Source organism: Gobio gobio, assembly GCF_949357685.1.
Source record: "Gobio gobio genome assembly, chromosome: 7".
Taxonomy (NCBI): Eukaryota; Metazoa; Chordata; class Actinopteri; order Cypriniformes; family Gobionidae; genus Gobio; species Gobio gobio.
The window spans coordinates 12,458,156-12,471,198 of NC_137103.1; the positions used below are offsets into that span (position 1 = coordinate 12,458,156).

General features: G+C 38.8%; 1 protein-coding gene across 1 annotated transcript in view; it reads right to left on the minus strand.

The window, feature by feature from the left end:
* gad1a (glutamate decarboxylase 1a) overlaps nt 1-13,043 on the minus strand; it is a gene marked incomplete at both ends in the record, with an annotated part of 48,734 nt that overhangs the window by 15,279 nt on the left and 20,412 nt on the right. Inside the window, 5 exons of the mRNA XM_079821319.1 lie at nt 417-481; nt 575-691; nt 4,617-4,671; nt 4,758-4,837; nt 11,778-11,893. Of these exons, the coding sequence (XP_079677445.1) occupies nt 417-481; nt 575-691; nt 4,617-4,671; nt 4,758-4,837; nt 11,778-11,893 (433 nt within the window). The remainder of the gene's footprint in view (nt 1-416; nt 482-574; nt 692-4,616; nt 4,672-4,757; nt 4,838-11,777; nt 11,894-13,043) is intronic.

Consider the following 13,043-nt stretch of genomic DNA (forward strand, 5'->3'; position numbering starts at 1 on the left):
CTGCACCAGTGCACAAAGCAAGGTCCATAAAGACATGGATGAGTGAGTTTGGTGTGGAGGAACTTGACTGGCCTGCACAGAGTCCTGACCTCAACCCGATACTGTGAGACTGTGAGCCAGACCTTCTCGTCCAACCTCAGTGCCTGACCTCACAAATGCGCTTCAGGAAGAATGGTCAAAAATCCCCATAAACACACTCCTAAACCTTGTGGAAAGCCTCCTAGAAGAGTTGAAGCTGTTATATCTGCAAAGGGTGGGCCAACTCCATATTAAACCCTACAGATTAAGAATGGGATGTCATTAAAGTTCATGTGCATGTAAAGGCAGGCGTCCCCAAACTTTTGGCAATATAGCAATATATATTTCTCTCCACTTTTTTAGATCATCCCAATGCCGCTGGTATTTATGTACGATACCTCTCCACGCCGCTAAGCTTGTGTCTGTGTTTTCTGGACATCAGCAAACCTCCACCCCACGCTCCCTTAAAAACACATTCACACCATCAGTTCCAAAAACGTATTCACAGAATTCAATACATCTGTTTATGTGAGAAAAGAAATAATCACAAACGTACATCCACATGAAGCCAGATGTTGTATTTCTCACAGATGTCAGCAATCTCATTGATTGGATCAAAGGCTCCATACACTGTAGATCCAGCTGTAGCGTTCACAAACATCGGCACAAACCCCTGGACAGCACAGACACAACAAAGCCATTTCATCAGATAAACTGACTTCACATACACAATCATAAAACTGCAGATGATCTGCTCAGAACTAATTGTTGCAAATTAAATGAATGTGTTATGGTTTAAATTCATATTAAATGCAACTAGCTTTCAAGTGCTTTTCTGACCCACTTAAGTAGGACTTTAGTGTATATCTTAATATACAATTTCATAATTAGTTCTAATGTCTTTGAAATACAGTTAATGTACTGAGAAATCTGACAAACATTCATGGTAAACTAAATGATAAATATTAAAACTTGCATGTCAACTATTTAAATACATTTGTAATTACTAATTTCAAATGAGTCTCATAAGTCTAGTACATTTAAAATATATTAACTTTAAATGTAATATAAAATAACATTAAAATTAATATCAAGTACTTTACATGCGCTTTAGTATGTTAGTCAACACAACAAAATAAGTGTACTTTTTTAAAGCATGACAAAAGTTAATTAAAACGATGATTTAAAAATGTACTTTGAAGTAGAACTTTTAATTTGACATTATTACAAAGTGCACTTTTTAAGAAGCATAGTCATGAAAGTGCACTCTTAATTGCACATTAAGTACACTTAAGTGGTCTTTTATTTCATCAATATTATCTGCAAGAACAGTTTTTAAGATGTTAAGTAAACTACAAGTGCACATTCGATACAATTAAGCACACTTCTTTTTCACAAGTATGGGATGCCATTGTCAGGGTTCTGTCACTTCTGTCTAGTTTATTCATGGTTTTGTGACAGAGCCCTGACACTCCTGTATTGTTTGTCTTGTCTTGTGTGAGCGCGCAGCTTTGAGCATGCTCAAGCTGCGTGCTCTTCTGTCCTTGTGTTTTGTGTGCGGGCGTGGTGTTCGGATCCCAGCACTTCGGTCTAGTTTGGGTTTCAGTTTTGTATTGGGATTCGGACATTCATGCTCCGCGTGTTTGTTTTGTCATGTGAGCGTGTGCTCTTCTGTCTGTGTTGTGTTCTGTGTAGCACACGGTTCATGTTTACATCGGCCGTGTGCTTTCATGTTTTGTCTTATGTTGTGTAGCACGTGGTTGGTGTTTTTCACTGGCTACGTGCTACGTCATGTTGTCATGTTTTGTGTGAACATGCAGCTGGTGAGTTCTCATTAGCTGCATGTTCAAGTCATGTTTGGTGTGAGCACATGTCTTGTTAAGTGTTTCTTTGTGCCATGTGCTCGTGTCCATTGTCTAACCCCGCCCACCTTGTTTCCTGATTATTGATTCATTTGCCCCACCTGTCTTCCCTCGTTACCCTCTTTTGTTTGTTCCCTATTTAATCTCCTTGTGTTTGCGGTCCAGGGCTGAATCATCGTCGAATGTACCTCTTGTTTCCCTGCTCCTGTCAAGTCATGTCATGCCAAGCCAAGTCAAGTCAAGTCTGTTTTTCCCCCTCGGGGTAGTTTGTTTTGTCTTGTTTTTTGTTTTATTTTTATCATTAAAAGCCCATATTTTCTCTGCATCTGAGTCCTCGCCTCATCCCTTCAACAAACCCTGACAGCCATAGGCTTGCTGTAAACATGGTAATGAAATGATTGTATGTGGTAAATTGACAGTACATCACAGACACTGTTAGTAGGACATAAAGTGCCCCTTTTATGCTATTTTAAAGGCTCCTCATTTTGTTTTGGAGGTCAATAGGTTTACATGCATCAAAGGTCAAAAAACATTTTCATTTTCTCATAATATACACAGCACATCACCACAGTGTTCAATGATTCTCAAACGACTCAACAGATGAATCAGTCTCTCTAAAGGCCCAGTCTGCTGTGATCGGTCTTCCACTTACACCGCATGTCGGAAACAATTACCATAAACTTTGGCTCCGGAGGCTTCCTCAAACCTCAGCGATTGTACACACTGAAAGACAGTAACGATGACGTCGATTTTACCATATCAATCCGAGTCCGATGATGAAACATTGGAAGCTAGTTATTCAACCTGAACCTCCATCGCAAGAACGACTTGAGCAGGACGTTTCTCAGTGATACGCTACTCATTTTGAGGTACATAATGAGATGCTGAATCTGTAATTCCTCACATCAGCATTAAAGGGTTAGTTCACCCAAAAATGAAAATTCTGTCATTAATTACTCACCCTCATGTCGTTCGACACCCGTAAGACCTCCGTTCATCTTCAGACACAAATGAAGATATTTTTGTTGAAAGCTGATGGCTGAGAAAGGCTTCAGATAGGCCTCCATTGGCATTCAGTACATTTATAATCCCAAGACCCATAAAAGGCACTTAAAACGTTGTTACAAAGTCCATCTCACCACAGTGACTCTACAATAATTTTACGATGCGACGACAATAGTTTTTGTGCATAAAAAAAAATCAAAATAACACCTTTATCCAACTTGTTCTTGTCTTCCATGTGTGCCTCCACGACGCATGCGCGAGAATATGACGTAGCGCCGGGGTTCGGGAATCCATGAAATGCACACTTTAACCCCATTTTTGAGAACTACGCCGAGACCTAAAGCACGATCAATGTAGAATCCAACAGCTTAGACACGCGCGTCTTCCTCTGCTTGTAAACAAAACGCTTCTGGGTCATGTGTCCGAGCGCCGGATCTGCGTCATATTCTCGCGCATGCGTCGTGGAGGCACACACGGAAGACAAGAACAAGTTGGATAAAGGTGTTTTTTTTGTTTTTTTTTTTGCGCACAAAAACTATTGTCGTCGCATCGTAAAATGATTGTAGAGCCACTGTGGTGAGATGGACTTTGTAACAACGTTTTAAGTGCCTTTTATGGGTCTTGTGAATGAAATGTACTGAATGCCAATGGAGGCCTGTGTGAAGCCTTTCTCAGCCATCAGCTTTCAACAAAAATATCTTCATTTGTGTTCCGAAGATGAACGGAGGACTTACGGGTGTCGAACGACATGAGGGTGAGTAATTAATGACAGAATTTTCATTTTTGGGTGAACTAACCCATTAACAAGAGTATGTCCATCAACAGACCCATGTGTGTTTCTAATTTATTGTGGTGCACATGCGGGAACTGTATCAATGACAGCGCATACGTTAGCCGAGCACTAACGTGAATGACTGATAAAACATAAACGATTGTAAAACAAATCTTGCTCCATCCTTTATCTTTACTCAGAGTAGTAAGAACGACAGACAGTCTGCATTTATAGACACAGTTTTAGGTAATAGTGGCCCACAGCTGTGTATTTCAGTAAGACGGTAATAACATGAGTTAGCCAGAAACTTACACAATATTAAAAAAAACGATGTACTTTTGAACACCCAGTAGAAAATGTATACATTAATGATTAATAAAACTTACAGGTTATGATTCTGAGGAGAAGCTGGTCCAAATAATCTGAGTACTGACCCATCTTTCACGAGAAAGCGTTTGCGAATCCTGCGTTGAACTCCGAGATTTGAGAAGCAGTCGCCAGTAAAATAAAATGACGTTTGAATGCGGGTCAAGTTGTTCACGGGCAGACGACATACAACATAGGCGAGAATTATGCAAATGTCTTTTCTAGTGACGTAGAACCGTCACGCATTACGATTCAAAATACAAACGACTCGTATAGGCGGTTCAGAGTCGATTCTTTCTTTTGGGAGACGATAACTTTATTTATCGTGCACTTTTGACTTTACAACTTATAATCACAAACAGCTGTATTACACACTGCATGAAGGGGAATATTCAAAAAACCATAATAGTGGCACTTTAACTTGTAATAAACCTGAAACATTCCATGAATCAGTCACTACATTATACATTAGTGATGCAATCCAATGTCAAATGATTATTCCCTCTCAACATGACAAGTAGCGTTATGAGCTCAATGTCTTAAGTGGCAGGGAGGTGTGTTGAAGAGTTCATTCTTGTGTACAGGACACTCACCTTCTGTTTGGCGTCAATGACTTTGGCCTCCAGATCAGCAGGAATGACTCTCCCTCTAACAAAGACACACAAATGTAACATACTCTCGCCGATAAGAGGGTCCACAAACACACAGCACAGACTCAGAGAGCGTCCACCTACCGTTCATCTGTGCTCAGCAAGATCAGATTCTCTGTGCCAAACCCCAGCACTGCACTGGCCTTCTTTATAGAGTAGTGACTCTGGGGAACAAGATTGCAACAGACTTGTAAGTGTACATTAAATGTATACTTCACCAAATTCTACTTCATGTCATCTCAAACTTTCATTCTTCTGCGGGACCCAAAGGTAGATATCCTGGCGCCTCTATTCCATACAATGAAAGTGAATAGAAATGAGGTCTGTCGAGCTTCATAACTGACAGGGAAGACCCATGAAAAGCACCATTCAGCGTAGCTCTCAGATCTCATTTGCTTTTGCACACATTCAAATATGGTGCAAGACACACCGGGTTGGACATCAATGATGATCTGTCAGGGAACCGAGAACGTTTGATGTCATTGATATCTTAATGTGTGGACAAGAGATGTGAGAGCTGCGGCAAATGAGGTTTATAGAGAGTAATAGGTAAAATTTTAGTCTTTTGATCTCACAAAACGCTAGCTTATCGTTTCAGAAGACTTACTATCAGTGGTTGCGTCAGACTTTCTCACTGGCCGTCATTTTGATGGAGAGGGTCGTAAAAATTCTGTCATAATCTATTACCCGTCATTTTAATTAATTTAAGACATTTAATAGCTTTAGTTTTTGTTCACATTTTCATTTTTAATTGTGAAATTACAGGACGATTCGGGCATATATGCTATGCATTTATTTATTTATGAAGAGAACAGATTAACAGTCGTCTATGCGTCATTTTTCATGTTCAACATCACACGAAGCAGATGAATGTTTGTTTGTTTTTTCCGCAGTGACAGCCACTTAAACACAACCGACAAATATGAACAACACAATATTACAAAATACAATTATTAAACTTCGAACAAAACGCATGAAAAATGAACTGAACTCAATCGACTTTCTGTATCTGTCTGAACTCAAACCTTCCTCCTGGTCCGCATGGTGACTGATAAATGTTGGATGTGTCAAAAATCTATCACCTCATTCACTATTCCCTACATTACTCCTCTAATATAGTCCACTTGAGGGAGTGAATAAAAACGAGTGAGTGAATTCGGACACTGAAGGGCTGTCGCTTTTACATAGTTTGTACATGATGTTTAATAATTTTTTGAAACTTAGCAAACTGGCAGCTCCAGTAGTAATGAAATGATTTATCTTGAACTCTGTCATGGAAACTTTGTTTTCATTGTTTTTGACCCATGTAACCTTGTAAAAGGTAGGTAGGTAGGTCTAACAGGTAGGAAATATACCGACATTGAATAAAGTTATCAAACACTGCACAGTGTTCACTGTATAAATTTTAAATAATAAATAAATGAATCCTTATTAAAGCTACAAAAGTTATTTAGGCAAGAGCCGTGAGTAGCCGCGTTTCTATTACCTTTCAAATTGCGCAAATTGAAATTGCGAATTGAAAATACGCCCAATGGAAACGCGTCAATTTCGCAAAAACTCCCATATATCGCAAAAAAGTTTTTACGCTCGCATGAGGTGGTTTTTCAGGCATTTACAGGTCACCTGGTACGGTCACGCATTGCTCTCACATAGGGCCTACATATAATTTTTTTTCCACTCAAGTATGTACGAGGTCTTATGTCGTTAAAATGACATATATTTTCTCCTAATAAGGAAAGTGGCGTAACTTTATAATGACGGACCCCGGTGCAACAACAAATATCATAACTATCTATAGGCCTACTGTAATTATGACATATATTCAAGAAATTTATTAAAACAGAAATACGCTATAGTTTCAGCCTTGCTCAAAGACTAGGTCTATCCATTCCCGACGATCTTGGTTTGCTTCTTATTTATTAAATATAGCCTACAGCCAAATAGTTGATTAAACGTTGATCAAAATTAAAATACAATTTATACAAAACAAAATTATTTTTAAAGAAAGACTTTCTAGAAAACACAATTCAATTGTGCTCAAAATCCATGTCTCCAGACATATGCGCATCTGATTATGTGCTTTGCTCATGCTGCTCACTTTTCATAATCAACATATGAAATTAAAAGATTATAATATTTAGACATAGCCTAACTATATGAAACTAAATAGGCTACGTTTTCTTTAACCCTCTTTCCGACGAAGTCGTTGTCGCCTTTTGATGAATTTTTTCCTTAAGCTATTCCAGCGGAAACTTAAAATACTCCGTCATTTTTAGCCATACAGATAAGTGCAAGACATAATTATAAACTATAAACTGTCTACTTTTATTTGTGTACACTCACGATAACAGCAAAGGCCGTGGACTCAGGGAACAGATTATTTTGCACTCCACTCCTCATTCCTCATTGCACTCTTCATTTCAAAAATATATTTTGTTTATTAAACGCAAAGTTTTTCATTCCAAAAGCATTTCAAAATTCAGTTTATATTACCAAAAAACGAAATTCCGAGCCAAAATAACGAAGTGGTAAAAAAACGTTGAGTTACCACCATGCAAATTCAAACTTTTCGCTCGTCTCTGTATGTGGCAATGCCGCAAAAGTTTTGCGCAAATCTGTAATGGAAACGCGGCTAGTGATTTTCTCTTTTTCTTTTGTTCTTTGATTATCCTTAAAGGGGGGGTGAAATGCTGTTTCATTCATACTGAGATTTTTACACTGTTAAAGACATGGATTCCCATCCTAAACATGGGCAAAGAAAAAAAAGTTGGACGTTTTTCTGTGCCAAAAATACTCCTTCCGGTTTCTCATAAGTTTCGGAAAGTTTTTTTCGAATATGGGTATATGTGACATCAGATGGGGCGGAATGTCCTTGTACGGGCTCTTCTTCCGGTAGGGAGTCAAGAAACGACTAGAGCGAGAGAGCAAATGCACGCCCATTATAGCGCTGTGCTCGGCTTTAGGGAAGCCGGCTGCGCTGCAGTCATAGGGTGTCACGAAATCAACAATGTCAACAAAGATGTGTGTTTTTGGTTGTCTGGGAAACCCAAGACAACCCTGTACAGTTTCCCAAAGAACCCAGCGTAAAATGGGATCCCTGCATTTCGGCGACGATTGTTTTGTAAACAAGGCCCAGTTCAACTCCGGATTTGTAGCTCGTTTAATGCTGAAAGATGGAGCGGTTCCAGCGATTAAGGTTGGAAGCAGGCAGAGAGTAAAACTGCTTTGAATGTCTTTGTGTTGTTAGCTATTGGCTCGTTCATTCAAATGCGCTACTATTCCATTGTTTTTCTATGTAAACACCATTGACTGTAAAAAAAATATGGACGTCACCCATAGGATTCTGATGAGCCGCTCTGAAGCGCAAAGTATGGACGAGATGGCCGTTGCATCGCGCATCACTCCCGGATAACAGAAAATGGGCAAAGAGGCGGGACGTGGGTGGAGCTGAAGAGACGTGATGACTAACAGACAGCAGATAAATGGCTATCAACCTGTCACTCGAAGTGGCCATGCCCTTAATTATGCAGAACTTTAAGTCTTTATATAATGTCAACGAATGAGTTATAAAAAAATTCACCCCCCTCACAGTTGTCATGAAGGCCAAAATCAGCCGTATAGACCAAAACCACAATTTGTACCAGACTGTAAACATGTTTTAATCTGCTGTAAAGTTGGGCATTTTAACATGGAGCTCAATGAGATTCTGCTCCTTCTGGAGCCCTAGTGGCCAGTCGATGAATTGCAGCAAATGTCACTTCCGTATTGGCTTCAAGAGAAACTGCGGGAGGTTGCCGCTTGGTAAACACACACAAGTCTGACTTGCAAAACCGTTCCACTTGCTACTGCTAACATTAAATCGCATACAATAGTCCATAAATCAAATTATGTCCTCATAAACCAAGAGTAAACACACACAAATGTTGTCAACCTTGGCAATGACAAGCCGCTATAAGCAGGTAACAGTTACCAATATAAGTTATACGTTTTACAGTAACGTTACATACCCTTGAGACGACCTGCTGTAGTCGTCGTTGCTGCATGCTTCTCCTGTTCAATTTCAGCCTCTAGATCAGATTCTGGATCATATATGTATGGCTAAATCCAATTGATCTCCATGGCTTGTTTCTGATAACGTTTGTTCCATGTTTAAGGATGTCTCAGCTCTCAACGCTGCACACCCTCGTGATTCTTTAGCTCCGCCCACACGATACGCCTCCAGCCGCTCGTTTTTTTCCGGAAAGACTCGGTACAGCCTATCTTTCTTTTATAAATGTAATAAAAATAAAGACTTTTTGGAGATATGAAGGATGCAGGACTAATCTATAGGCACTCAAGATTGACATGAGATAGACTGAAACTGAGTGTTTCATTAATGACAGACAGCAGCAGGTTTATTAGGCTACTGTCACTTTAAGAGCTGATGCACATGACTCGGATCTGACACTTCACGTTTACTTAAGACTTTGTTTAACTCATTTAGACTGTGCTTGCGAGTATACTCGACCAAACGGGCATTTTGGCATCATTTTGTGTGTTTTTGTCCATTCAAGTGCTGTCTGAATTGGCTTTCTGTGCGCACGAGTGTGTGTCACACAGACAGGACATACACAGACGCGCTGCACTGCGTTCTCTTATCGCGCGTAAATGGTTTAAAAGCATTTGCATGAATAAGAGCGTGATCATATAATGTAACACTAGCCATAGGATGACAGGATAAACGGATGCTGCGTTAATGCCGTTAAATATTTTTAACATGTTTAACTAAAAAAATGTATCACATTATGGGCATTCTCTAGCCATTGAGTGCATAGGTTTGTATATGTAGATGCCACATTCGACCGCTCCAGACATGTCGGCGCCCCCCACCATCTTGGAAAGGTCATTGTGTCATCGCTCACAGTAAGAATCAATGATGCCACAACATTGCGCAGCTTCTGGTTGCTAACTTTTCCAGGTGAGAATGTGTTGGTTTGTGTTTTTATATGTATTTACTCAGTATTACAGGTGTTTTAATGTCGTGTTAACTGATGGCTTCGTCTTGTTTTGTGTTGGTTTAGCAAAATCATCTGCTGAAGTCTATTGCAGATATAGATATTCATTCATGAGTCTAACTACGGTTGCAGACGCTCAGTCAACTTGATCTCAAGGCCCTTACGCAAAGAAAATATATTTCCCTGTATATGAATGATCAATATATTAAACGTTTTAACGGTATATTTGAAAATTTGCAGAATAATATATTGTGTTAATATATTACAATAATACTATAATAATACATAAGGAATTGCCGTATTTCATATTTTGAAAAATATGTGACAATATATTTACTAATAAATCATAATGTATGTCATTTTATATTCAGTAATACGATTCATAATATATAGATGTATGTGTGATCAGATATGGTACTGCATGTGTAATATATTGCAGATATATTATTATACTCATGCAGTATAAAGACACATATATATAATGTAATATATTTCTTATATTTAATAATTATTGATTTATTATTTATACCAAACCGCAGGCTCTTCAACACAATGGAAACCCCCAAAACACATACCAGAAACCTGCTTAAATTCCAAAATGATTTAACTGAAACACTAACAGATCTATATTAATATTGAGCAAAACACATGAAATAACACTTAATTTAAACATTTACTCTCCTTTAACAGTCAGAAGCAAAGCATGCTGGGAACTAGAAGTCTGATGTAGCCACTGATTGTAACTCATTCTGTGAATGTGTGTATATACATTCACATGTGCATGTATGTGCAATATATGTAAGGATAAAACTTTATGAATATTACATGTAATGCTATTTTTGTCTTCATTTCTAAATATTTTATATGTATCATAGCCATACACGGTCAATGCATATATTGCAGTATATTGAAATGTATAAGCACTAGTTTCCCATATTTTGACATGTACTATGTAACATATCGCATTATATTTTGCCGTATATTACGTATACATTTGTTCCGTATGGATGATCGTTCCAATATCGCGGACGGTTTATTAGCAGCTGCTAATGAGGCATCTATATCTATGGTGGAGGGTCAGGATTGCGGTGTATTGTGGGATTGAATGAATGCACCCGATAACATCCATATGGTTTCGGACACCACTACAAATGGCTGTCCCCTCAAATAGTGCCCTATTTGAGGGTATAAAGGGCGATTTTGGATGTATCCATGTTAGGATGTTTGTCCTTCATCCTCCACCGCATCTGCATCTGTCCCTCATTTTTCACCTCTTTTATCAACATCACAACTCTTTGGCGTTTGAACTGAGATCAAAGATGAGACAATACTAGATAACAGCTCATTAATATGCACACTCGCCACCAACTGGACAGGGTGGGGATTACATTTACAAATTACAATAGATCCCCCTCAGTGTAATCTATCAAAATGACAGACGGCCTTCAGATTTGTCTGTCAATGCTACAAAAATTAAATCAATAATGGAAAATATAACAAAATATTTGTTAAAGTGACCACTGCTTACAATAAAATGTTTGTTAAAGTTGTCCACTAAATTAGATTACTTTTATAGTACTTTATGGTGCTTATTTGATCAGTTTTGGAGCTCACTGGATTCATTGTATGGAAAAGACGAGACACCAGGATATTCTGGAAAAATTTCCCAGGGGTTCAAGGAGAAAGAAAATCATACGATTTTGGAACAACCCTTATGTGAGTAAATGATAACATAATTTTCATATGTTATCCCATTCCTATTATGTAAGTCAAATCATTGATGTGACTTCACAAACATTTGATAGCAATGATTCAAATATTACAAATATTAGTGAAACTTTCAGGCTTTCAACCAACACTGAAAAAAATTAAAAATAATAGAAACCCCACAATAATTTCAGTCAGTAAAGCGAGCCAGAATGTGTTCTGCACATCAATACTATACGCTTAGATAAACTGAACAATTTTTGATCAGACCAATATAAAACTGCAATAAATGACATGCTCATTTCACTTTTTTTCAGTGCACAAGTATTTAACTACATACAGAGATAGAGAGACAAAAATATTCTGAAGGAGAGAGAAGAAAGAGAGAGAGCGAATGACTTACATGTTGTGAGGTGAACAGCACCAGTCTGGGAACTGCTGCCATGCCTTTGATTTTAACCTCAGGGTAGTGTTTATACCGGGCCACCATCACGCTGTACATGTTTGAGATTGCTCCTCCTGCAAGAACAAACATTTTGCTACATTAACTGATGAGTATGTCTGTTTTTAACATTGTGTGCTAATTATCTCAAGAATAGAAAGACATGTGTCTTAACGGGGTCATGAACTTGTTTTATAATGTTTCCTGGTGAACTTTTTAGTATGATTTTTACATCAAAAATGGTCATAATTTAGAAATAAAAGGCATTATTCCTACCCTGATTTAGCCTCTGGTTTGAATGCTCTGTTTGAAGGGGCGTGTCTGCTGTGAGACTTCAGTGTAAACGCCCACTGCTATGATTGGCTGACATCTTTGCATATGAAATAAGTATTACATGTCGAACTCTCTCTAAATCCTTTAGCATGTTTTTTACTATTACAGCTCTCAAGGTTAACTAATCGTGAAACGTGTTGATTATAGCATTACACTCACCTAAAGGATTATTAGGAACAGCATACTAAAACTGTGTTTGACCCCCTTTTGCCTTCAGAACTGCCTTAATTCTATGTGGCATTGATTCAACAAGGTGCTGAAAGCATTCTTTAGAAATGTTGGCCCATATTGATAGGATAGCATCTTGCAGTTGATGGAGATTTGTGGGATGCACATCCAGGGCACGAAGCTCCCGTTCCACCACATCCCAAAGATGCTCTATTGGGTTGAGATCTGGTGACTGTGGGGGCCATTTTAGTTCAGTGAACTCATTGTCATGTTCAAGAAACCAATTTGAAATGATTCAAGCTTTGTGACATGGTGCATTATCCCGCTGGAAGTAGCCATCAGAGGATGGGGACATGGTGGTCATAAAGGGATGGACATGGTCAGAAACAATGCTCAGGTAGGCCGTGGCATTTAAACGATGTCCAATTGGCACTAAGGGGCCTAAAGTGTGCCAAGAAAACATCCCCCACACCATTACACCACCACCACCAGCCTGCACAGTGGTAACAAGGCATGATGGATCCATGTTCTCATTCGGTTTACGCCAAATTCTGACTCTACCATCTGAATGTCTCAACAGAAATCGAGACTCATAAGACCAGGCAACATTTTTCCAGCCTTCAACTGTCCAATTTTGGTGAGCTTGTGCAAATTGTAGTCTCTTTTTCCAATTTGTAGTGGAGATGAGTGGTACCCGGTGGGGTCTTCTGCTGTTGTAGCCCATCC